The sequence below is a fragment of the Sus scrofa genome, chromosome 8 (assembly GCF_000003025.6).
Source record: "Sus scrofa isolate TJ Tabasco breed Duroc chromosome 8, Sscrofa11.1, whole genome shotgun sequence".
NCBI lineage: Eukaryota > Metazoa > Chordata > Mammalia > Artiodactyla > Suidae > Sus > Sus scrofa.
The window spans coordinates 81,018,005-81,045,453 of record NC_010450.4 but is presented as its reverse complement, the minus strand read 5'-3'; the positions used below and the strand labels follow the sequence as shown (position 1 = coordinate 81,045,453).

The 27,449-nt window shown below is 45.1% G+C and overlaps 1 protein-coding gene across 3 annotated transcripts in view; it reads left to right on the top strand.

Moving 5' to 3' along the window:
- The window catches only part of ARHGAP10 (Rho GTPase activating protein 10), a 349,503-nt gene continuing 343,006 nt past the window's right edge, over positions 20,953 to 27,449 (top strand). The window contains exon 1 of one of the 3 annotated variants that reach the window (XM_021100659.1): positions 20,953 to 21,384. In XM_021100659.1, coding sequence (XP_020956318.1) covers positions 21,231 to 21,384 — 154 coding nt within the window. In that variant the 5' untranslated portion in view covers positions 20,953 to 21,230. Of the gene's footprint in view, positions 21,385 to 23,836; positions 24,455 to 27,449 lie in introns of those variants that run through there. The other 2 variants (XR_002346408.1, XM_021100661.1) reach the window with 2 other exon arrangements.

The window sequence follows — 27,449 nt, the reverse complement described above, 5'->3', positions numbered from 1 at the left end:
CCTTGGCTTGTTTTCAAAAAATGTCTGCCAAACTTTCAAGTCTAAATAACCATAGTTTATCTTCTGTTGTTCTTTTAAGGAAAGATGGGGTTTTGTTTTAGAAAGTGGCCATTTCAGCCTGCAATTCAAATAATCACACGCGCTTTTCTTCAAGACAACCATTGTGCTTATGTGCACAGCAGAAGTGCTCATGGATACTTCCTGTTTTGTCACACATAATATTAAAAAGATGTGTACTCAAAGGGTGAAATTTAATATAAGAATTAGTAATTTTTATTGCTTCATTAAAGACTGCTTAAGTGAAACTGGCTTTTTTTTTTTTTTTCCTGCAAGCGTGTGGTGGTGGAGAATATAGTAACTACGAGAGCAGTTGGTACCACTACCTTGATTCATGCTAAGGCACCTGCAATTTAACCCATCATTGTTTTTGTACCATCAATGCAAATGTGAACACACTGAAAAAGTCAAATAGTGCCTTAGCAAATGTTTTTGACTTCTTGGACACTCTGAGATATTTTTCAGGGAGAACACTTTGAGAACTGATGATCTAGAATATGAGGTCTATGAAAGCACTGAGTTTGTTTTGTTCACTGTTAAATTTTCAACACTGTTGTATCTAGAACAGTGCCTGACACAGAGTAGATGATTAGCAATTGTTTCCTAAATGTATTAATAGAGTAAGGACAAATGAAAGGCTAATCCTTTGTGGAAAATGGAATAATTTTAAAAATACATAAGTATATAAATATACTCTCTCTATATATATATATATGTATTTGCTATATATATATATTTGCTATATATATATATATATTTGCTATATATATATTTTCTATATATATATATATATTTGCTATGTATAGTTTGATGGTTAACCAACACTTGCCACAACTGGTATGAAAATCTAGTTTCATTATTGCCATTTCCTCTGCTTAAGATTATACTCAGTTCTAAATTGTGAACAAAAAAGAATGAAGGACATTTATGAAGATATGTAAAGTGGGGCCAAACCACAGAACAAATGCTTTTTTTTTTTTTCCATGGAAGCACAGAGCTGAAATGCCATGAGAGATCACCTAGCCCAATGCCTTCATTTTTACAAATGAGGAAACTAAACTGCCTGTGATGTTAAATGACTGGTCCAAAATCCTAGGAATGGACTTAAAATATAGTCACTTTCACATTTTCTCTCGAACGTAGCAATGATAAAATGAGAATGAGAAGCAAGAGAATAATGTCAGTGTATTTTTAGCATAGACTGGCCAGGTAAGCTCAGAGGCAGAAACTTCCATGGATGGAAGAGGAACGTGAGGTTAAAGGATGGAATACCTAAATGTACCTTCTGGTCCAGCACCATGCTCCTCAGGCGAACAGTTCAGGCTAGAGAGATGCAAAGACTACAGAGTCAGGCTAGTCCCACGGAACTGTGGAGAGTCAAGGGAGGCGGACCCTGGGCTGTACTGTATCCTAACACAGACACGGCTGGAGACTGAAAAAGCCTCCACGGAGAAGAACATTTTGGCATTTCTCAGTAAGGAGCTACTGGCATTTTGTACGGCATTGTCCTGCAACTTGCAGGATACTTACCATCCTTACCCTTGCCAAATAAATACCAGTAAATCCCTAAGGTTCTGTGACCACTAAAAATGTCCTAGCTGGTTCCAAACGCCCACTGGGGGCTCATATCAGCCCCACTACCATGCCCCCTCACCCACTGAATCAACAGCAGTCATAGCTCCAGGCTGAGGGTGAACTTAGCCAAGAACAAAGAGGACAACTGTGTCACCAAATGGAATTTTAAATTCAAAGCTGAGGGGTTTCTGTTGTGGCGCAAGCAGATGGGCAGTTGTCTCTGGAGCACTGGGGTGCAGGTTCAATCAATGCCCAGCCAGGCAGGGACAGTGGATTAAGGATTTGATCCCTGGCCCAGGAACTCCATATGGACAGTAGGCTTTTTTATTACAGGGCACATTTCCTGAAAGAGGAAACATGTCTTTTGAGTTCTAAACAAATAAGTGCTTGGAGGATTCAGGACCTTTACATCATAAACTAAAGAGTTAGGAGGTATGACGTTGTCTACCGAAAGGAAAACAATCTGAGGGCACACGACTGGAGTTTAGAGGCAAGCAGGTGCCTAAGAAGGGATCACACCCTCTGTCCACCATCGTCAGACAGGTGAAAGGACAAGAAGGTCCTTGGGGGAAGACAGGAAGGCTGGGGGGCAGAGAGGACCCTCACCTTGCTTGCAGCAGGCTTCTCTGGGTAACAGAGAGCTTCCTCCCCATCCTCCAAGACACTGAGCTTCTGGCATTTTCCTGAGCCCCCCAAAGCACCCAGAAGGGCTGCGATGGTAGAATGGAGGGGCCTCGTGGTCAGGGTGAAGCTGGCAGAGATGGATGCAGGCATGGGGCAGTGGGGGAAAGGAGCTGACAACCAGACCAGGGAACTGCCCAGCTCCGCAGATCCTGGGCCAGGTGCCTCTGAGGTCAGTACCACATGTGACTCCCCAGAAAAGGGAAGGAAGAAGGGAGGGGGCAAAACCGTGGATTGACTGAGTTTAAATCTGTAAACTGCTGTGGTGCAGCAAGTTAAGGATAGGGCATTGCCACACTTGTGGCGTAGGCTGCAGCTATGGCTTGGATTCAGTCCCTAGCCCAGGAACTTCCATATGTACAGGTGCAGCCCAAAAAAAAAAAAAAAAATTGTTTTTTTAAATCTGTAAATTGCAAAGTTTACATAGAAGGTGAAGTTTTAGACTCTGAAGTGGAAAGGGGGCTCAGCAACTAAGTGCAGCAATAAGGACCTAAAGAGCCCAAGAGGAGTTCTCTTGTGGTGCATTGATAAGGATATGGTGTTGTCAGTGAAGTGGCCTGGGTTCCATCCCTGGCCTGGGAACTTCCACATGTGGAAGGTGTGGCCAAAAGGGGAAAAAAAAAAAAGCCCAAGAAATTCGTCTTTAATATGTCAATATTTCCCCCTCTTTAGTGAAGCCTTTTAAAATTTGCAGGAAGTACCTAGGTGCCAAATATCAGTCAGCTATTTAGCTTGCTTGAGGTTGAATATTTGTGTGGCTTTGATGACTGCCTATTGACAAACAAGTGCTCCTTTTACTTCTCTGGTGGTCAACACCACTGAAAAAGCGCCTAACTATATAGAGGCTGCAGATCTGTTAGTTTTGCCAGATGAATGGATGAGATACTTGAGCTGGAATCTTTTTTTTTTTTTTTTTGCCATTTCTTGGGCCGCTCCCGCGGCATATGGAGATTCCCAGGCTAGGGGTCTAATTGGAGCTGTAGCTGCCAGCCTACACCAGAGCCACAGCAACGCAGGATCTGAGCCCTGTCTGCTCACGGCAACGCCGGATCGTTAACCCACTGAGCAAGGGTAGGGATAGAACCCGCAACCTCATGGTTCCTAGTCGGATTCGTTAACCACTGTGCCACGACGGGAACTCCAGGAATCTATTTTTTTTTAATCAATGAACTATTTACTCTATTTTGTGCAAAGTATAATTTTAAAATTAAAGTGTCTCTAAGGAAACGAGCACTTAGACCTTAGTACAGTTGTCTTGAAACAGCCTCCAAAGCATCATGATTCCTAAATTGAGAACCATAGTGTAAATTCAGAGAGAGAAATTTCACCTTAGATTTTACTAAATATCTAGGAGCAAATGATTTTCTCTTTGTTCACACTCTTTTAGAGGTTCTCTTTGCTTGTTTGTTAGTTTTATTTTTTGGTGCCACTCAGGGCATACAGAAGTTCCTGGGCCAAGGATAGAACCTGAGCCACATCAGTGACAACACAAAATCCTTAACTGCGAGGCCATGGAGGTTTTTTATTGATGTCATTAATACTCAGATTTTTTTTTTTTTCTTGCACCCATGGCACATGGAAATTCTTGGACCAGGAAATGAACACACAGCAGCAACCAGAGCCTGTGCAGTGACACTGGATCCTTAACCCACTGTACCACAAGGGAACTCCAACACTCTGGGTTTTTTATTTGCTAGACATACACTGTGTACAGACTCAGCCCACCTATGAAGATGACCAAAATGGGCACTCCTAGTCTATTGCATACACTTGCTCCAAGTAAGCATAGAGTTGATTTCCTTGTTTTGACACTGGTAAGAAGCTCCTGTTTTACATTAGAAATTTCTCAGAGTTCCTGTTGTGGATTGTCCACTGAGCCACAACTGGATGGCTGTTACCATGAGGATTCAGGTTCAATCCCTGGCCTCGCTCTGTGGGTTAGGTATCCAGCATTTCCAAGAGCTGTGGCATAGGTTGAAGACTCAGCTCAGACCCTACATTGCTGAGGCTGTGGTGTAGGCTGCTGATTGCAGCTCCAATTCAACCCCTGGCCTAGGAACTTCAATATGCCACATATGCCGCCCTTAAAAAATAAAAAAGAAAGAAAGAAAAAAGAAAAGAAATTTCTACCTCTCTCCAGAAAGCAGGAGAATTCTGATTTGTTCGCAAAGAATGCCAAAGTAGTCTGAAAAAAAAGAAAGACTTAAGCTCTCATAAGCACATAATCAGATCTTCCCGCCCTTCGTGGGGACTGTTGTTTGGTAAATTCTGTTTTATGTTCCAAAAGAACAAAGCGGTGGTGTTCTCATACCCTGTGAGTTTTGCAACAAAGTCCTATAAAATGTCATGTTTTCATTATTAAACATGTGGGTTTTTAAGGGCAGTCTCCTTGCCTTATGTTGAAATCAAGTGATAAAACAAAGGAATGTGCTGAAGTCAGCCTATTCTATTACACACCTGACACCTTTTTGTGGTTGACTTTATTACTTGATTCATGAAAAAAATCTGCAAGCGTGGCTTCCAGGTCATTTCTGATAGCCTTGTGGTTTCTTCTAGTGCTTGGGAGCTTTGTATTCTGCTTTGCATTTGTTTTACTTTTCAGTGAAAATGAGTTGGTAGCTTGAATGGTATCTATGCTGCAGTTATGTAAAGAAGAAAGGGAGATGACTTCTGAGACTTCTTAATCATAGTAAGGTGTTCCCAGGTGAAGATGGCTGAATAGAACAGAAAGGCAGTGTGAATGTAGAATTTCTTTTTTTCCCTTTGATCACTTCATTCCCTTAGTAAAAAGAAACACATGAAACAAAATCTCAGAATTAACTTTCAAGCTCAACGTTTAAAACCAAAATGTGAATTAGAAACTGGATATCAGTCACAGAGCATGCCAAGCAACTTATTTCTTGCACTTGTAACTACTTTTTTTCCAAACAGGTTAAAAACTGATAAGAAGCTTGGGAAACTCTTATCAGTCACTGAAAAAAACAGCTTAACCTGGCAAGACTTTAAAAGGCCTAATTCCTTAAGGCATTAGGGGATTTATTTATTTATTTATTTCTATTTGCTAAGTATGCAGTGTAAGAATAATTTTTTGTTGCAATAAATTCAGATTTAATATCTTATGTGATATACTCTCTGGGTGCATTTGCTGCCTATAAAAGAGCTGGTTGCTTAAAGTAATACTATAAAACGTTGCAAGAAGTGCTGATTAGAATTTGCACATTTGCTCTGAGTTTATGAATTCCAAGCAGGTTTGCTAACGGGAAGCAGAGGCTTTTCCAAGGTTGTAGAGCCTTTAGATCACGGCCAGTTGCATCTGCTTCCTATGGCCGAGTGCCATTGATATTTTGGTGCATATCCTTCCTGCCTTCTTCCCTCTTCATATACATTTTTAATTTCCAAAGTTAATCTCATAGTGTACTTGCTAGTTCATAATCTTTTTGCGTTAACAGTGTTATTAATTTTAAAAATATGTTAGTCATGTCAGATAGCCCATCATTTGCTACAATGTAGCTCATTAAGCTACAGTTGACCCTTGAATAACACAGGTTTGAACTGTGTGGGTCCACTTGTATGCGGAATTTTTTCAAATAGTAAATACCACAGCACTACCTGATCCGCTGTTGGTTGAATCCGTGGATATGGGGGAGCCACAAGTAGGGAGGGTCGACCATAATTTATATTTGGATTTTCTACTGCAAGAAGGGTCAGTGACCCTAACCCCTTCATTGTTCAAGGGTAATTGTACTTTCGTATTGTTATACCCTTAGGCCATTTCTAATTTTTACTTTTTGTAAATACCGTTGTGACTGTTAACCTTGAACTTAAATCTTTGGGCATAGCCTAATTATTTCCTATAGATAAATTCCTAGAAGTAACATTATTGGGTCAAAAGGCAAGTTTTTTTAAAATAATCGCATGTAATACAATCCTAAGATAACCACTGCCAACAATTTGATGCATATTTTTAGTCTTTAAAAAATTAATATGTATGGTGCATGTGGATGTAAAAGCTGCATAGATATATCTTGTAAAGGTTATTTTGTTATGTGTAGGAGGTTAAGGCTGCACCTGCCGCTTGTGGAGGTTCCCAGGCTAGGGGCTGAATCGGAGCTACAGCTGCAGCCTACACCACAGCCACGCTAGATCCTTAACCCACTGAGCAAGGTCAGGGATCAAACCTGCAACCTCATGGCTCCCAGTCAGATTCGTTTCCATTGCACCATGACGGGAACTCCTGATTTTCATCTTAGAAGGATCACTCTGGCTGCCTCCTTGAATACACGTTATCAGGGAGGAAGGGCAGAAGCAGGCTCAGGGGCTGAGTCTGCTGCAGTATTCCAGAAGAGAGGTGCCAGTGGCTTCCAGCAGGGGGCAGCACTGGAGGGAGTGAATGGAGGTCAGACTGTCTAGCTTTGCAACCTTTTGAAGGCAAACGATGTGGAGTAGGAGAGAAAAAATGCCGTGCAGATTAACTCCAACTTTGGAGGACTCAGCAATTGGAAGCATGGCATTGACCTCAAGTTACAGGGGAATGGCTGTAGGTAGAGCAGGCTTGGGAGAGGGAAGAACTTTGGAATTTTGTTTGGAGAGGGTGAGTTCGAGATATCTGGTAGGTATCCAAGTGGAGAGGTCCAGTAGGCTGTTGAATATATGATTCTGGAATTCTGGAACCAGTAAGCACTGGAAATATAAATTTGGGCATCATTGCATAGGGATGATATTTAAAAGCCAGGAGACTGGGTGAGATTACCAAAGGATATTAGTACAAACGGAAGAGGAACTAAAAACTGGAGAGGAAGAGCCTGAAAGAACATGAAAGCACTTACCCTGAACCAGGCACTGTTCTATGTGCTTTGCATAGATTCTAGGCTGACTCGACTCATTTACTCTCTAAAAATACTCAATGAAAGGGTACAATTGTTATCCCCATTTTACAGAGGAGGAATCTGAGACACAGAATAAGTCAGTACATCAATAGCTATTTCATATTACAAGTTGATGAGATACTTTTTAACTCCTTTTTTTTTTTGTCTTTTGTCTTTTGTTGTTGTTGTTGCTATTTCTTGGGCCGCTTCCGCGGCATATGGAGGTTCCCAGGCTAGGGGTTGAATCGGAGCTGTAGCCACCCGCCTACACCAGAGCCACAGCAACGCGGGATCTGAGCTGCATCTGCAACCTACACCACAGCTCATGGCAACGCCGGATCGTTAACCCACTGAGCAAGGGCAGGGACCGAACCCGCAACCTCATGGTTCCTAGTCGGATTCGTTAACCACTGCGCCACGACGGGAACTCCTTTAACTCCTTTTTTTAAATAATGCAGATTTATTTTGAAATAAATCATGTGAACTTTTTCTGCACAGGCTTTATCCATCATGTCTCAAAAAAAAAAATCTTCGTAGTTATACTTTAAAGAAGCAGCATGACTCATCTGTTCAAAGGTGCTTTTCTGTCCAGCTGACAACACATTCTAGGATAGAAAATTGAGAGACAAAACAAAACAAAATACCCCAAAAAAACAACTTGTGTTCAAAAAGAGGAGCCATGTTTAGTGTTCAATATTTCTTAAGGACGTTGTTCTTCTTTGCTGTCGTCTCTTCCTCAAGAATCATGCATTCTCTAATTATATTTGAAGATGAGAGAGGCAGGTTAATAAAGGGAAATAAAGGGAAATTGTCATCACTTCTACACTTCACCCATTCAGAATAGCTCAACAGGACAGTTTTTTTTGTTTGTTTTTTTTGTTTTTTTTGTCTATTTAGGGCCACACCCATGGCATATGGAGGTTCCCAGGCTAGGGGTCTAATCCGAGCTGTAGCCACCAGCCTACGTCACAGCCACAGCAACGCAGGATCCCAGCCACGTTTGCAACCTACACCACAGCTCACAGCAATGCCAGATCCTTAACCCACTGAGTGAGGCCAGGGATCAAACCTACAACCTTATGGTTCCTGGTCAGATTTGTTTCCCCTGCGCCACGACGGGAACTCCTCAACGGTACAGTTTCTAAAGCTATAGTTACCCTTAACAGAAATGTGCAAAAGACAGGGAGAGATAAAAAGAACTAGGGTGAGTTAATCATTACAGAGTTTCCAGGAAAAATCTTTGAAATTGTCCCTTTGGTAGCTGGGAGGTTTTTACATCTTGGGACAAGGATGCAGATGAATGAACTTGCAGGATGCTTTGTTATTTTCTCTTTGTCTTTGGGAAAAGGGTTATTGTGAAAGGGGAGGTGGGTAGGAGAGCTTGCAAAAGGGCTTCTCAGATAGATCAGTTTTAGGAACAAGGACAAATGGAATCTGGGGACCTGGAAATAAAATTTTCCCTGCCAACAGTGCTTCTTGGAAAATTTTCAGATACTTTTGAGGGTTCCTATAACTCAGGTTGAAGACCATTGTATTTTTTATTTTCTTTTTTTCTTCTTAGGACTACATCTGCAGCATATGGAAGTTCATAGGCTAGGGGTCAAATAGGAGCTATGGCTGCCAGCCTACACCACAGCCACAGCAACACCAGATCTGAGCGGCATCTGCCACCTACACCACAGCTCACAGCAAAGCTGGGTCCTTAACCCACTCAGCAAGGCCAGGGATTGAACCTGCTTCCTCATGGACACTATGTCAGGTTCTGAACCCACTGAACCACAGTGGGAACTCCACGACCACTGTCTTAAATAATTCCAATAAGGAAGAAAAAAAAAAGAGTGATAACTTAAAACACCAGGAGTAGCGGTGGACGCATTTCTCTATTGAGCCCAAAATATGAGATAAGGGATAGATGTGTACATTGACCTAAGCAGCATGCTATTTAAGCATGACCCTTAACAATATCAGAAAAGCAGATCCAGAATGAGCTTAGAGATGTGAAATAATAGTAGAAAAACGAAAAGGGTCCTTTTAAGGTCATGTTCATTGCAAGAACAAAAACACAGACTCTGGGGAAAGATGATGTAATGTTAAAAAGATAACAGAGAAAGCAGAACTAACCAATCTCCTTTTCTCCATTCTTCTCTCAATAATTGCCTTCAGATGGAAAGCAGAAAATAGTTATTGTTGGACAGAGCCTAAATGCAAGAAGGGTGAGAAATTGGAGATGTTTTTAAAGTTTAGTTATTTTAATGAGCTTGTTTTTATGCCCAGATAAGTTGTATTCTGAGATATTTAGAGGACTTGTAATTGTGATCATGCAACCACAGCTAAAAATCTTAGAAAATAATTTTGTGAACCGAAAGTCAGCATACATTCATTAAGAATCAGTACTGTGAGGAGTTCCCTGGCGGCTCATTTGGTTGAGGACCTTATATTGTACTGTTGTGGCAGAGGTTTCATCCCTGGCCTGGAAACTTCAACATGCTGTGGGCATGTCTCCCCCAAAAAGATGTAAAAAAAATTTAGAAGGCAAATCATTTGATTGCAGGGAAAAGTCACATGTCTCAGAATGATTAGTAAACATCTAGCTATGGTTAAACACATTAAATTGCTATCTGTGGGCCTAGTTTTTTTTAATGACTCTACTTTGGAAGCAGATGCTGGAGCTTCCCTAGCAGCATTGGGCCCTCTGGTTCTCATGTGGTTAGGCATGTCACTGTGGATGCCCCATGGAGAACAAGAAATGTTAACAAACACTCTACAAGTTCTTCAGCAACTTTTTGAGAAATATGAAATCAGTACTTAATTTTTCATTGAACATGCACTCTTTCTTTTAGCTCATTCCTGCCAAAAAAGCTTTTTGTGTGTGTGAAAAAAAAAAAAAAGTAACCAAACAGTGAAAGATTTAAATTGTTGTAGATTTGTACAATAGCAGACAAACAACCGTAGTGGTGGAGTTCCCTGCTCCATGGCAGCTCTGCTAAGCCTCCATTTTCTTACACACTTTACACTCAACCTATAATTTTCTATGCTTCCTGTTGACTGGTGACTTGACAACTTCATTCATCTTGAGGTTGCTTCTGGAAAGGTCAGAAAAAGAGAGCTAGGTTATCCTTGGTCATCTTTCAGATTATCCACGTGTCAAGGTGAGAACTCTGTTCACTGCATACATGTCTCTTAACTACTAGATGAGACCAGGGCAGAAGCTGGAAAAACAGAGTAAAAGTCCAGTGAGAGTCTCATTATCTCTAAAAATCTTTTCTGTGCAATGATTTATAGTAAAACTCTTTTTAAAAATGATGGAGGAGTTCCCGTCGTGGCGCAGTAGTTAACGAATCCGACTAGGAACCATGAGGTTGTGGGTTCGGTCCCTGCCCTTGCTCAGTGGGTTAACGATCCGGCGTTGCTGTGAGCTGTGGTGTAGGTTGCAGACGCGGCTCGGATCCTGCGTTGCTGTGGCTCTGGCGTAGGCCGGTGGCTACAGCTCCGATTCAACCCCTAGCCTGGGAACCTCCATATGCAGCGGGAGCGGCACAAGAAATAGCAACAACAACAACAACAACAACAAAAGACAAAAGACAAAAAAAATAAATAAATAAAAATGATGGAGTTCCCATCGTGGCTCAGTGGTTAATGAACCCGACTAGTATCCATGAGGATGCGGGTTCGATCCCAGTCCTTGCTCAGTGGGTTAAGGATCTGGCATTGCCGTGAGCTGTGGTGTAGGTTGCAGATGAGACTCAGATCCCACATTGCTGTGGTTGTGGATAGGGCAGCAGCTACAACTCTGATTTGACCCCTAGCCTGGGAACTTCCATATGTCAAGAATTTGGGGAGTTCCCGTCGTGGCGCAGTGGTTAACGAATCCGACTAGGAACCATGAGGTTGCGGGTTCGGTCCCTGCCCTTGCTCAGTGGGTTAACAATCCGGCGTTGCCATGAGCTGTGGTGTAGGTTGCAGACGCGGCTCGGATCCCGCGTTGCTGTGGCTCTGGCGTAGGCCGGTGGCTACAGCTCCGATTCAACCCCTAGCCTGGGAACCTCCATATGCCGCGGGAGCAGCCCAAGAAATAGCAACAACAACAACAACAACAACAACAAAAAGACAAAAGACAAAAAAAAAAAAAAAAAAAAAAAAATTTGGCCCTAAAAAGACAAAAAAAAAAAAAAAAAAAGAGAGAGAGAAAGATTCAGGAGTTCCTGCTGTTGCAAAACAGGATTGGTGGTGGTTCTGCAGCACTGGGACACAGTTTCAATCCCCAGCCTAACCCAGCTGCAGTGTAGGTTGCAATTGTGGCTCAGATCTGATCCCTGGCCTGGGAACTCCATACCCCCTTAGCACAGCCAAAAAGGAAAAGAAACATCCAGAGTAAAATTGTAAAAAGTAGGGGATGCCAAGACAATAGGTGTGCAGTTCCAGGCAAAGTGTTAGGGTTTTCCAGAGAAACAGAACTAATAGGAGAATTAATAGAACTAATCTATATCTAATAGCTATGTATAGATAAATAGATATGTAATCTATATCTTAATAAATATATAGAAATATCTAATAAATATATAGGTTATGGAGGCTGAGAAGTCCCACAATCTGCCATCTGCAAGCTGGAGAACCAGCAAAGCTGGTGATGTAATTCAGCCCATGGTCGGAGGCCTGAGAACCAGGGGGAGGACTGCTGGTACAAGTCCCTAAGTCTGAAGGCCCAAGAGCTGGGGACTCAGATGTCTCACATCCGCTGTCTAAGGGCAAGAAAAGATGGACATCCAAGCTCAAGAAGAGAGAGAGGGAATACACCCTCCCCTTGCCTGTTTGTTCTACTTGGGCCCTCAGTAGATTGGACTGGGGATGCCAGCCACACTGGTGAGGGTGGAACTCTTCACTCTGTCTCCTGAATCAAATGCCACTCTCTTCTAGAAACACCATCACAGACACACTGAGAAATAATGCTCTACCAGCTCTCTGGGTATCCTTAGCCCAGTCAGTTGGCACATAAAATTAACCATCGCAGAGGACGTAAGTTCAGGTGACTTGGCGCTAAATGATCAAAGGTGACAACTTCATGACCTGTTTCTCCAGTGTGTGCCATGGGCAGCTAGGTTCCCCTCTCAGAATATAAAAGGCTCTGCACCTATCTTCTGTCCTAGCTCAGCCAGATCACCAATTCCAATGCCCTACAATCCCCCTGAGGTCCACTGCCTTCTAGGACCAACCCAGGTGTCTACTGCCCTTCTTGGATTGCCAGGAAAAAACCCATGATTCTGGCAACTTATACAAAAAGGCATTTCATTTGAAGGAAGTGGGCTAAAGGAAGGCAGAAGAACCAGTCTGGGAACAAGAAGCTGGGTAGCCTGCCAGGCACAGGTCTCTTTCAACACTCTTGGCTGGATAAGGGAACTGTTCCTCCTGTCTGTGCTTCACTAAGTCCTGGGAAAGAAAGTCCTGCTGGCTGAGGGGAGGTTTCTTGCCTGGCCTGGGGCAGAAGCAGGCCTGAAATGAGGGATTAGCAGAAGGAGCCTCCACAGATCTCTTTGGATTCTCTCACTTGAGGCAGGCACATGCATTACAGACCCCATGCTTTGTGGGAAAATGAGCCCCCAGGTGGCATACAGGCTGCTGTGGGAGTGCAGGCCGAGCCTCTAAAAATGCCTGTGTCCGCCGCTGAGAGCAAAAACAGGCAAAAAACACATTAAGGCCCATGAACCCATAAACCTGATGAACTGATCTGAGCTGATTTATTTTCCTTTTTTTTTTTTTTTTTTTTTTTTCCTTTGGCTGCACCTGAGGCAAAAAAAAAGTTCCTGGGCCAGGGACCAAACCTGTGCCATAGCAGCCACCTGGAGCCACAGCAGTAACAATGCTGGATCCTTAACCCGCTAGGTCACCCAGCAACAACTATTTTGGTTTTTTGGGTTTTGTTGTTGTTTTTGTCTTTTTAAGGCTGAACTTGTGGCATATGGAGGTTCCCAGGCTAGGGGTTGAATCGGAGCTGTAGCCACAGCAACGCCGGATCCTTAACCCACTGAAAGAGGCCAGGGATTGAACCTGCAACCTCATGGTTCCTAGTCAGACTTGTTAACTACTGAGCCACGGCAGGAACTCCTTGACCCACATCTTAAGCCAGTTTCTTCTAGCTCCAAATTTGGAAAGATAAGCATCCCAGATTTCTTGGGAGGATATTAATGTAAATGTGAGAGAATTGGAACCCCCACCCAACACCTCCACATGATCATTCCCGTTTCCCCACCCCAGCTTCACTGGGAGCATCTGTATCTCAGCCAGACTCCAGGCTGGCTGGACCACGCAGCACTATGCTTTACTTTATAACCCTCTGTGAGCCAGGTAACTCACCGTAGCTGGAGCATATCAGAGTGTAGGTGCCTCCACATTAGTGACCACTGGCTTAATATTCCTTGCAGGATTCTCCTTGCCTTGCTCACTCTGGGTGCCCAAGCATTAGCTGCTGACTATATCCTTTGGTACATGGTAAGTTCTAGAACTTCCTTGTGGGTCTAAACATTTCCAAGTTATAATGCCTAGGAGTGCTGGGAAAGTGAGCTCTCCCTGGAAGCAATCAGGGAAACCTGGAACAGTTCCGAAACCCAGGCCCAAGGTTCTTGAGCAAAAACCCCCACGCCTGGGGCAGAAGCATATGGGATGGGCCCTGTTCCTTCTTTGTGGGCTGGGTCTCAGGCCATGGTGCTCCAGCCACAAGGCCGTTTTCAGTTTCCTGTTCTACTTCTTTGAAAAACTTCCACTGGGAATACTCTTCTTCCTTCCCCACATCCCATATCACTTCTGTTTCATGGTTACCCATTAACTCCTCAGCCAGAGGTCAGCTCAATCGTCAACTCCTCAGGGAGCTCTCTGTTGAATGCCTGTAGGGCTCTTTCCCAGCACTTAAGTGGTTTTCATTTAATGTTTATCTTTGTGTTTGTGATTATATGAAATATTCTTTCTCTCTGACTGGGGACTACTGCTCCATGAAGGCATGAACTATGCTGGTTTTGGTTCACTATTGCAGTCCTAGCTCACTCCCTGGTCTATAAAGGGAGACCAATGAACATTAGATGCACTGAGTAAGGATTTTTCTAGACCATGTGGGTTTCCTACTGCAATCCTGAAAGATACAGAGTGTATTAGTCAGGGTTCTCTAGAGAAACACAATCAGCCAATGGGAGATAAGATATATCCGTACCTATCTATGTATCTGTCTATTGATATCTGTATTTTTATGTTATAAATTACCATAAAAATTGATATTAACATGTCAGTGTTAACATATCTATATTGATATGTTATCAATTTCAATATATTGATATAGAAATAGACATATATGGAGAGAAAGAGAGATTGAGATTCACTATAGGGGGAGTTCCCGTCGTGGCGCAGTGGTTAACGAATCCGACTAGGAACCATGAGGTTGCGGGTTCGGTCGCTGCCCTTGCTCAGTGGGTTAAGGATCCGGCGTTGCTGTGAGCTGTGGTGTAGGTTGCAGACCCGGCTCGGATCCCCCGTTGCTGTGGAGTAGGCCGGTGGCTACAGCTCCGTTTAGACCCCTAGCCTGGGAACCTCCATATGCTGCGGGAGCGGCCCAAGAAATAGCAAAAAGACAACAATAAATAAATAAATAAATAAATAAATAAATAAATAAAAGATTCACTATAGGAATTGGCTCATGCAATAATTATGGGAACCACAAAGTTTCAATCTGCCATTTTCAAGCTGAAGAACCAGGAAAAGCAGTCCAGTGGGAAGCACCAATGTCTGGGGGCAGAGGAATATGGATGTCCCAGCTCAAGAAGAGAGAGAGGAAACTTACCCTTCCTCTGCCTTTTCTTCAGGCCCTCAATGGATTGGATGATGTCCACCTGTGTTGGTGATCTTTTTCACTTAGTCTGTTGATTCAAATGCTAACCTCTTTGGGAAATACCCTCATAGACACACCCAGCAATAATGTTTCCCAGCTCTCTGGGCATCCCTGAGCCTGGTCAAACTGACACACAAGATTAACCATCACACAGAGATTCTGGCTTGACTCTCAGTAGAGCTTATGTAACGTGGTGCTCTCAGAATAGAATTTCTCAAATTGCATTATCCCAGTGGCTAGTTCACAAACTCTTAGTAGACTTCTGTGAAGAAAAAAGTTCTCTTAAAAATACAGGTGTCGGAGTTCCTGTTGTGGCTCAGTGGTTAACAAATTCGACTAGGAACCATGAGGTTGTGGGTTTGATCCCTGGCCTTGCTCAGTGGGTTAAGGATCCGGCATTGCCGTGAGCTGTGGTGTGGGTCGAAAACGCAGCTCAGATCCTGCGTGGCTGTGGTTGTGGCGCAGGCTGGTGGCTACAGCTCTGATTGGACCCCCAGCCTGGGAACCTCCATCTGCTGCGGGTATGGCCCTAGAAAATACAAAAATAAATAAATAAAAAGAAAATATCAAACACATTTGGACAGCTATTATTCTTTTTTTTTTTTGCCTTTTTTTTGGGCCACACCTGCGCCATATGGAGTTTCTCAGGCTAGGGGTCTAATCAGAGCTACAGCCTGCGCCAAAGCCAAAGTAATGCCAGATCCAATCCGTGTCTGCAACCGTGTCATGGCAATGATGGATCCTTAACCCACTGAGTGAGGTCAGGGATTGAACCCGCATCTTCATGGATACCAGTTGGATCCGTTTCTGCTGAGTCAAGATGGGAACTCCTATTGTTCTTGATAATTTATCTTTAAGAAAACATATACTACAAAGGGGTGACATTGGTTATGTTTGGGGAGGGAGTCTTTCACTCTTCATTCATTATACTTTCTTGCTTCCTTTTCTATTGTGGGAAATACACAAAACAAAATTTACAATTTTAGCCATGTTTAAGAATACAGTTCAGTGGGATCACCCACATTCACATTGCTGGGCAACCATCTCCATTCTATTTTGTCGAGTTCTAGTTTACAAACATCGTATGCCATTGTCCTATCTTGGTAAATTAATCAACCCCAGCTCAAAGGGTGGCCCCTGGGTGGCCTAAGCTCCTTGGAATTATGCCCACTTTTGCCTCAGTGATCATTTGAAGGCCAGGCCTCCAGGTCTAAGGGAGTGAGACACAGCAGTCTCCTAAACGGGTTTGATGTCCAAACTGAAGTAGTTGTGACAGAGGAGCATCTTTCTAGCACTGGAAGGGATGCTGTTTGTAGGTAGATCTGGAAATGTTGAAGCCATTTGGTTCTCATGAAGGAAGCTGTCTGGAGGCTGAAGTTAACACCAAGAAGGAGGCAGAGGTGAGAGGATAGTGCAGAAATGAAGGCGGAATGGCGGTAAAACTCCCAAAGCCAACCCTACTTCTCCAGGCAGGTTTTCTGTGATGTGGTCCAACAGTTTCTTGTTTTCAGCTGTTTTGGCATCTTCCATCTTAATACGTGTGAGACGAAGCAGCCTAAATACAGTTTGAAAGATACTCAAAGATGCATCTTCTGTTTGTTCCTCATCATATCTTTGTTGTGTCAGAGCTATACTGTATGTTCCTCACTGATAAAAGTGTCAGCCTGAAGCAGAGACTGCTAAGTTCCTGCTCAAAACTATCTCTCTGTCAGAAAATTTAGGTTTCATTTAGGGTGGCGGTGTACCTGGATAAAAGACCACATTTTCCTTGGTTCCTTGTATGTGACCGAGTTCTGGTCAATGAGATAAAAAGCAAAATGTTGTCTAAGGCCTACAGGAAGGCTGAGAAAAGAGGCTGAGTCAGCCGAGAGGGGGTCCCTTTACCTCTTCCCTTCCTCCTTCACAGAAGGAGCGCTGGAAGACATCGTGTACTGTGAAGTGACACAGAGAACAGGGACTGTGGAATCATGTTAGACTATGTACTTCTGGACTCCTTTCACGAGAGAGAGAAAGAGAGAGAAGTAAACTCCTTGTGCCTCAAACTGATATTTTGGATTTTTCTCTTACAGTGTGTCTGAACTCAATTCTTTTTTTTTTTTTTTTTTTCTTGTCTTTTGTCGTTTTTAGAGCCACACCTGCAGCATATGGAGGTTCCCAGGCTAGGGGTCCAATCGGAGCTGTTGCTGCTGGCCTACACCACAGCCACAGCAATGCCAGATCCCAGCTGCATCTGCTTCCTACACCACAGCTCACGGCAACCCACTGAGATCCTTAACCCACTGAGCAAGGCCGGGATCAAACCCACAAACTCATGGTTCCTAGTCAGATTCCTTTCTGCTACGCCACGACAAGAACTCCTGAACTCAATTCTAACTGACTTGCAGCCTGAAACATATCCAAAGATTCAGCTGAACCCATATTTGACTTTATAGGTGGCAACTTTGTGACTCATCAGGCAAAGAATATTGTATGTAGGGAAACCTACCTAAAGGAAAGTTTTCATCTGAGTTGGCCCTTATTTTACCTAGATGGGAACCAGAACCAACCTGCATGGATTCAAATCCTTAACTCATCCAAGCACTGAGCAAAGCATGAAAATGCCCCCCTGACCACTTGACCTATGTGCTTGAATATCTTCCAGGCGCCTTAAGCCTCATGAGCTGAAGGTGAAACTAATCTTGCCTATCCCAGTCACCATCCACACAGACTTTCCCCGTTTTCCTTGCAGTAAAGGTTCCTAGAGTTCACAGCCATCCATGTAATCCATCATGCCAAGAGCCTGGGACCATCTTTGACATCTTCTTCCTCATTTCTGTATCTGGGCCATTGTCAAGTGCTTCAATTTCCCTCTAACACGCATTTTGATCTGGCTTTTACTCTCTGTCTCCTCAGTCACTTGGAGGGTGAAGTTGTACCATGTCTTGTCCAGAGAACTCCAAAAGCCTTCCCCCTGGAAGCACCTGGAGAGAAAACACAAACCAGATCCTGCTACCATCAGGCTGAAAACTCCTCAAAGACTCCCCATAGCATGAAGATACAATCCTCAAACCTATTGTTAACTAAGATAATCAATAAACAGTCTATAATAGGAATAGAAAATAGTTTTATTCAAGCCAAACCAAGAACTATAGCCTGGAAGACGGCCTCTCAGATAACTCTGAGCAACTGCTTCAGAGAAGCACAGTTTTCAGCCCAGTTTTCTATCTCCTCAGAACAGAATATTAAATAAGTCAGGGATACATTCCTTCAAGGTTTAAACAAAACAAAACAAAACAAAACAAAAAAAACAAAAAACAAAGCAAACCAGGTCAGCATGAAGTAGTGAGTCAGTATGGCCTTGGCCCCTAGGAAGGGAGTCTTACCACGGTTGGGGTGCCAGCATTGGTGTAAAAGGAAGGGAGGCATTTAATCTTTGTTTTTTAACATGGACATTCTTTACTACTGGTCAATGTGCTGTTTTCTTTAATAATTAAAGCAGATGGGAGTTCCCCTTGTAGCTCAGTGGTTAGCGAATCCAACTAGGAACCATGAGGTTGTGGGTTCGATCCCTGGCATTGCTCAGTGGGTTAAGGGTCCGGTGTTGCCGTGAGTTGTGGTGTAGGTCGCACACGTGGCTCGGAGCCTACATCACTGTGGCTCCAGCATAGGCCGGCGGTTGTAGCTCTGATTGGACCCCTAGCCCGGGAACCTCCACATGCTGAGGGTGCGGCCCTAGAAAAAGACCAAAAAATATATAAATAAGTGAATAATTAAAGCAGATGAACAATGTATGTTTGCTAGGCCACAAACAGGCCGTTTTAGCATAAAATGTGAGTTAAATCATGTATAAGCCAGAATGACTTCCCCATACTTCAATATGTGGAAATTTCTTTCATCACTGTTATGTGGCCTATGAGGCTCCGCCTGATGTGACCCCTGCTGGCCCTCCACAACCCAGCACCGTCTTGAGCCAGTTTCTCTCTCTCATGCTTGAGCCACCTGATCTTCTTTTAGTCTCTGGAATGCACCAGATTCTTGTCCTTCCGGGGGGCTTGCACAGGCTGCTTCCCTGCCTGGATTCCTCTGCTCCCACCTCGCATTTAATGGTCAACTCTTACTGAAGCTTCTGGTCATTGATTAAATGACACCTTCCATGAGGCCTTCTTGACCACACTCCTGATTAATATCCAGAGACTTTCCACGGAATCACTTTATATGTGGTGTTGTGTGGCTGCCTTCTTTCACCATGTTGCCGCATGTGTCAGTACTTCATTCCTTTTGATTGTAGATTCATTAGTCCATTGTATGGATGCCCATGTATTTGTTTATCCACTCATCAGCTGGTGGACATGTGGGTTGAGCCCACTTTTTGGCTATTATGAACATTGCTACCATGGACATATGTTTTCATTCCTCTTGGGTCTATGCCTAGGGGGTGGAGTTGCTGGTTCATATATTAAGTTCATGTTGAACACTTCTGGGAAGTGTCAGCAGCCCCACTTTACGAGGAACGATTAGGATTTTGCTTGGAGGATTCTCTGCTTGTCAGGGTCTGGCGGTTTTGCAAGGCCCTCACTGTTACATTCACCCTTTTATTTGCCTCTTATATTTTCTCCTCCGTAGACTCCAGTCCCCTGCTGATTTTTAGCAGGAACCAAGCTTTTCAACCATAAAAATTATTAGTAAAACATTTTGAACTCTCCAGAGGATGGACATTAAAAGCAATAATGTTTATCTGTTTATCTGTAGGTTAGCCACTCACAGAGCTGTTTTGTAACAAAAGAGCTTATCGAGTAGGAGGCTTAGTTAACTTTTTCCTGAGGGTTACACTCCTAGCACAAGCTGTCCAGAGGCTCAATTACCCAGTTCCCAGTCTGAACCTTTTAAAGAATCACTTTGAGGTCTCTCGGTACTATTAACATCATTAGGGGACCTATGTATGTAAACATATGTTGTGAGCCTGTAGAAAAATGTATGTGGAGTCACTAGTGTGTGCCTGGCACATAATAATTGCTTAATAAACTGTTAGCTGCTTTTATTAAAAGTTAATCTAATGAAAAATTGGTTTCTTTCAGGTAAGGATTTCAATAATTTAAAATGTCTCAACATTTGGGGGACACATTTGAGTTGTTTTAGGACAAAGGGAATAATATCCTTTTCTAGGGGCATTGACAAATTCTCATTTGACCATCATCCCCGACCTCCTGAAAACTACCCCGAACCTGGCATCTTCGTTCCAGTGGTTATTTTTAGAATAATAAAGATCGACTCTACTTATTCAAGCGAATTTAATCCGCTGAATACAAGAGAAACAATTCTTACACGATTTAGACACCCTCTCCTTCCCCCTAAGTCGTCAGTGTGGTGACATAGACGAGTGTAAGAGCAGCTCCCCGCCCTTAGCTTTCAATCTAAAGCGGAGATTTAGCAGGCATTTTACTTTAGATGGGGACGGAGAATGGGAAATAGAGAGCCGTTCACAACTCAGGGTCCACTCCAGGATGGATGGGATATCGGACTCATTTGTGTCCTCTAGCAAGCCGGACCTCTGAGTTAAGTCGCCGGGTAGCGGGATTAGAGATGCTCTGAAGACGTCCCTTCCCGGTCTGGGTCAAGCTGCATCGGGGGGAGCAGATAGTGAGTCACCCCGAAGAGGGGGGCCGAAGAAAAGGCGTGGCGCCCGGGTCTGGAGGAGAGCCGCGGGGCGAAATTCTAAACCGAGGGAGCCTCGGAAGGAAGAGGAGGGGCCACTGCGCGTGGGGAAGAGTAGGAAGAAGTGTCGTGGGGAAGGAAGGGAAGGAAGGGAGAGGAGGAAGAAGGTGGCGGAGGAAAAAGAAGAGGGCGCTCGGCCAGCGCGGAGAGGGGCGGGCCGGGAGGCGCCCGGGCGGGGCGGGCTCGCGCCTCCGGGAGGGCGTGCAGCGCGGGGCCGAGCGGGGCGGGGCCGCGGCGCCGGAGCTTTGGCAGAGGCTGCCGGGATCCCGGCGCCCGGTTCTCGCTCCCCTCGGCGGTGCAGCTCAGTGCGGCCGGCCTCACCTCCGCGGGACATGCCGGCGCTGCTCTCGCCGCGCGCCCGGGACTGCTAGCTTCTCCCGCGCTTCCTGCGCGCTCGGCCCCGCACCTGGTGGTGGCCCCGGAGCCCGGCTTGGGCTGTGCGCTCGGCGAGCGGGCGATCGGGCGGCTGGCTGTGCGCGCGGACCGCCGCCGTCATGGGGCTGCAGCCTTTGGAGTTCAGCGACTGCTACCTCGACAGCCCGTGGTTCCGGGAGAGGATCCGCGCCCACGAAGCAGAGCTGGAGAGGACCAACAAGTTCATCAAAGAGCTCATCAAGGACGGGAAGAACCTCATCGCGGCGACCAAAAGTAAGAGGGAACCCGGGCGCGGGCGGGCTGCGGCGCGGCGTGGTTAGGAGGAGCCTCTCCCGGAGGGAGACCGACAGTCCCGTGCCGGAGGGCCGGCTGCCGGAGGATCGGGAGACTCATTGGGGACCGGGAGGCCCCGGGATCGTTCCTTCCGGGCTCTCCGGGCAGCCGAGGGCGAGTCCCCTTTCCTGCCCTGCTCGCCTGCGCAGCGGCTGAAGCCGGGAGCTGTGCGTCCGAGCGCGCCGCCCGCCAGCCCCGGGGCTCCGGCGCCTGCTTTCCCCGCCGGACCCGCCCGCGGGCAAGTTCTGTTGCCCCCTAGAGCTGCTCACTGTCTGGCCCGAAACAGAAACGTGAGTTTCTTGGCTTGTGACCTCTCCCAAGAACTTGCCTGGGGATTCTTTGAAAACCTGCTGGGTGTTGAATTGTTCACAAGTCCCTTAAACCGTACACTTTCCGTGCCATTTGCAGATCTCCTCCAACAGTCTCAGCCTGGGTCCCTTACTGAGCTAAACCAGAAAGTCCACCTGGCGTTGTGGCTGCCTTCCGCGCATTCCTTCCCTCCTCCTGCGCTGAGAAGGGTTCAAAGATTGGGGCTGTGAGGCTGAGCAGACAGCCTGCCCTCTGGCCGGAGCCAGCACTGCCTGCAAATAGGGAATTCCACCCCGGCCAGCTTGCTGCTTTTCTCTTCTCCTCTCTCTCTTTTGAACAACTCAGAAGTGGCCAGGAGGGCTAAGATGTACCTACATTATCCGAAAAGAGCTTTTCTAGGAGAGAGGTGGCCTGAAATTCGCGCTCCAACAGAGTTGGTGATGCGGCTGGAAATGGGGAGGCATTAACTTGAGTGAGGCGCTGGGCAGCCTGACCGCACCTGTAACCCATAGCCGGTTCTGAGGGATCAGTCCCCCTTCTTCCGTCTTAAAAAGACCTACTCGGAGTTCCTGCTATGGCGCAACGGTGTCTGTGGCGTCTCTGCAGCACCAGAACACAGTTTCGGATCCCTGGCCCAGCATAGTGGGTTAAAGGATTTGGGTTTGCAATTAGGTCGCAAATGGTGCTGGGAACTCCGTAGGTCACTGGGCGGCCAAAAAAGAGAAAAAAAGAGAAAAGAAAAGAAAGAAAAAGACCTACCCATACAGCCAGCTGGGAAAAATACCCCATGTCTAGCCCCCAACCCCCACCACTTTGCATTAAGGAAGATGAAGACACCCTGAACCCAACTACCCTCAACTACCAGCTCAGTGCCTGGAACAGTAAATATTTATTTAATGAATGAGTTGAAGAAAGACGTTTTTATGGAAGAATTCAGGGAGTCATCTCTGTAATTTTGGAAGCAGTCATTCAACTTCTCTGCGTGAGGTCCAGGCTTTCTTTGGATTCTGTGATCTCTCCGGTGTTGCAAAATGAGGATTGGGCATCACTTTGTCTGGGACATGTGATGAGTGGGCATTATCTGGTGGGTGGCTCTCCAGTGCCTTGGCATTGGGTATATGTGTTGGGATGGAAGTAGGGAGGGGCTGTAAATATGTAGAAGTGAGCGAAGAAAGGAGGAGGTGAGGAGGGTGTGTGTGTGTGTGTGTGTGTGTGTGTGTAGGTGTAGGTGTGTGTAGGTGTAGTGAACTTGACTCTTTCCTTCTGTGGCTTGGTCGTAACCAGTGGCTCTGGCTGGGGGAATGCACCTTCTCTCCTACTGAGTGTAGCAACTCCTTTGGGAATGAGGGATGCCTGGAGGGAGGCTTTGGTGTGGAGAGGCAGATGGCAAAGCTAGTTTGGCTGCTGGTAGAAAGCTATTTATGTGACTGCATAATCACTCTTCAGCCAACAGGACACAGGCCTGGTGTTCTAGCCACAGCTCCTCCATGGGGAGGGGGGACAGCTGTCAGCCTTCCTCCTGAACTAAACTGTCTTGAATTTGCAAATTGGCCTCTTACTCCTTTTGATTCTTGCTCTTTACCATAAGAAACATAGTTTCTGCTCATGCTTTAGAGATCAACCAGAAAGTTATCTTTTTTTCTCCTTATGGGGAATTAAATTCTTTTCCAGAGGAGGAGCAAAACACAGCCTTAGCTCAGTGCTTGTGGGAAGTTAGGAGGACCTGGCCTTTGCCCAGCTTGCTCCTATCAAAGGCTAAGAGCACTGGCTTTAAGTCAGGACACCTGAGTGTAATTCGCCTTCACTCGCAGGGCCTGACTGCAGGGCAGTTGAGCAGGTCACTTAATTATTTTGTGTTGAGTTTCTCTTGTCCTACTTCTTAGAATTAGTAAGATTCTGCAGTGTTTGGATATGGCTTGATGAGGTCATTTGAAATTGCAGTCTTGGTCAATCATCGGCCTAGTCGGTGGATCTTCTCTTTAACGTCTGAGTCAAAAGAGGTCAAGGAAAGACCTGAGACTGGAGGAGATACAGAAAGAGTAACAGTCAACCAGGTCAGACTGATTATATCTTAAATGTTTTGTGCTTTGTTTTGCAAAAAATGGCATTTTGTGTGTTTAAGTGATTTCTGCTTTTAATTACCCTGTAAGATGTATGCACAAAATACTGGCTGGATTTATGTAAGTTTGATGTCTTGATGCTTTGAGTAATCCACAAATACTTACAGCAGTTGGAGGCAACCTTGGTAGGTCCTGAAGGCTTACTGCTGAGCTCAATTATGCAGTGATCAGCAAATATTTAGCATCTATAGTTTGTTAAATATTGGGGTTGAGGTAGAGGCCCTTGACCTTGAGTTTATGGCCAGTAGATAGTTGAAGCCGGCTTAGTCTAGGGTACATGTTTGAACTCCTGTACGAATTGTGGTCAGTTCTTGAAGAAAGAAAGGATACATGGACGCACAAATGAAAAGGGCGAAGAATGACAAGAATGTTAACGTTGACAGAAACAAGAATGAGTTGTAGGTTAAAGTGGAAGTTTGGGAATTCATTTGCGTTTTAAGGGAGAAATAGAACCTCGAGGAACCTTGTCGGATTGGAAACAGCTGAGAAGGAACCAGACCCAGTGTCTGAGGAGGATGCGGAGACCAGTTTGGCTGGAATGGAGATTTCTTTTGGGGGAGTAGACTGGGATTCATGGAAAGGTAAGTTTCAGATTATGGAGCCCATAAAAGCAGGGTTGGAATGTGAACCTTATCCTGTGGAGAAGAAGCCAGATGTAATGGGGAGGAAATGGTTGAGAGACAGTGTTTGGCGTCTGTCTGTGTGTTGGGTGATTCGAAGATAGCAGTGGGGGTGGGGAGGGGCTGCAGAGAAGAGGGGCTGGGATCACTCACTTCTGAGGTGGATTTGGAGATCAGTCACTCAGTTCAATGGAAGCTTTGTTTAAATGGCTTTTTTTAGTCCTTTTTCTACTCCTTTCCTTTCCTAGAATAATGTGTCTTTCAATATAGCTTAAACTTTTCTAAGCCTTTCCTGTGATGTCTGTATAGTTTCAGATGCTTATGATTTATAGAAATGTATGGTGTATTTACCAGAAACTGCAATAAGCCATATATGCTTTTCTCATACATTTTACAATTAGGCATTCTTGAGAGAATAGATTTTGTACTAGAGGAAGGGACATTTTTTTAAACAAAGAGTTCTTACAATTCTTAGGTACTTCCGTAGCCATATAGGATGCTCTTTAGTCAACTTAGATTGTGTAGCTGTGTGTGTTTGTGAGTGTATAAGCTGGAGGGGCCCTCAGAAGTGAGCCTGGCCTCACCACACACATAGAGAAAAGGATGTTAGTGCATCCTAGATAAGAACTTGAGTCTTCCAAATCTTGGTTTTGGTACTTCATCCAGGCCTTGATATTTCGGTGATTTTTGGCTTTGTTTTCCTTGGGACAACATAAAAGTTCCCTATAGCTGTCCTCATATTTATTGTTTCAGAGAAATATTTCATGTGGTCGTTCCTTTTGGGGAAGTTTCTCAGGTTGCTATGGCTTGGAAACAGGGAGATTTGGAAGGCTTAAAAGATTTTTACTTTGGAGCTCCCATTGTGGCGTAGCAGAAATGAACCCTATTCGTATCCATGAGGACAAGGGTTTGATCCCTGGCCCCGCTCAGTGGATTAAGGATCTGGCATTGCTGTGGGTGTAGTGTAGGCCAGAAGCTGTAGCTCAGATTTGACCCTTAGTCTGGTAACTTACATATGCCACAGGGGCAGCCCTTGGGGGGAAAAAAAAGAGTCTGCAAACTTGAGCCTTGGTTTCCTTATTTGTTAAATGGACAGTTGCAGACAGCCGTGAGGATTGAGTCACATGTGGGGAAGTTTTTTTTTTTTTTTTTTTTTTTTTTTGGGGGGGGGGGGTCTTTTTGCCATTTCTTGGGCCGCTTCCTCGGCATATGGAAGTTCCCAGGCTAGGGGTGGAATCGGAGCTGTAGCCACCTGCCTATGCCAGAGCCACAGCAACTCGGGATCCGATCCTCGTCTGCAACCCACACCACAGCTCACGGCAACACCGGATCGTTAACCCAGTGAGCAAGGCCAGGGATCAAACCTGCAACCTCATGGTTCCTAGTCGGATTCGTTAATCACTGAGTCACGACGGGAACTCCTGGGGAAGTATTGTGAAAACTCAAAGGTTAAGTGGTTGTATAGACTGTTGTTGGCCAGCTAACATTCTTTATCTGACAGTCCGAATTGTGTTCAGGTGTCTGCAGCCTTTCTCAAGTGACTCATGGAAAGGCAATTAGGGATAATTCTGATTAGCCTGACTCAGTGGCTCTCAATCCTCATCCTCGCTGACCCTTAAAATCACCCGGGGGAGCTTTAAAAGTCCGCAGTCAGAGTTGAGAATCACTGGGCTCGAACAACACAGTACGGAAAGCCTGGTTTCTAGGCTGATGATTGGATGTGTGAGATGCCCTAGGAAGTATGCTGGAGACATCGGGAAAGATTTTCTTTTGTGTGAGAGGAAACTCATAAAAAGGGTTCTTGACTCTTCTATCATGTTTGGTTGTGTTGCCTGGAGCTGCTTCCGCTGTCTTGGGACAGTAAGAGGAGCCAACCAAGGTGAAGACCCTTGGAGCAGAGAGGTAACCGAATTTGGGCTTTCTTGTTTGTTTGTTTTTTAGGGCCATAGCATGGTTTGTGAAGGTTCCCAGGCTAGGCCTTGAATCAGAGCTGTAGCTGCTAGCCCAAACCACAGGTCACAGCAATTTGGGATCCTTAACCCACTGAGTGAGGCCAGGGATAGAACCTGCATCCTCATGGATAAGAGTGGGGTTCCTTTCTGCTGAGCCACGAGGGGAACTCCCTGAATCTGGGTTTTTTTTTTTTGGCTTTTTTTGTTGTTGTTATTGTTGTTGTTGCTATTTCTTGGGCCGCTCCTGCGGCATATGGAGGTTCCCAGGCTAGGGGTCTAAACGGAGCTGTAGCCACCGGCCTACGCCAGAGCCACAGCAACTCGGGATCCGAGCCGCGTCTGCAACCTACACCACAGCTCACAGCAACGCCGGATTGTTAACCCACTGAGCAAGGGCAGGGACCGAACCCACAACCTCATGGTTCCTAGTCGGACTCGTTAACCACTGCGCCACGACGGGAACTCCTGAATCTGGGTTTTTTGATGCCCCTGTGGGAGGCACAGATTGTTTTGTGCCTGAAGCCCATCTCCGTATGTCTTGTTAAATGACATAAGCCAGTTTGAGTTTCCTGCTACTTAACACCCTAATTTTTAGCATGTGGAAGTTTCCTGGCCAGGGGTCTTCCTGTGCCTCAGTGACAATCCCAGCTGCTGCAGCAACAACACGGATCCTTAACCTGTTGCATCACTAGGGAACTTAACATCCTGATTTTGATGGAGAAGTATAAGTGTAAATTTGGGGCTGATGCTTTGGTTAAGTGGAATTTAGGTAGAGAAATGAAGTGCTAGTACTTAATAAATTACTGATATAATTTTTGCCTAAAACGAGAAGAATACTCATCTATATTCTCTGCCCCAAAGAAATTACCTTGGCTCCCCACCCACTACAATTCAGAGCATCACCTGGGCTAAGTCTTAAACCCTCACTTGGGGTTTTACTTGGGGCTGGTCTCTAGTGTGAATGGGAACTTGTAAAAAGAATTCCTATCAAGACTTATCTGGGA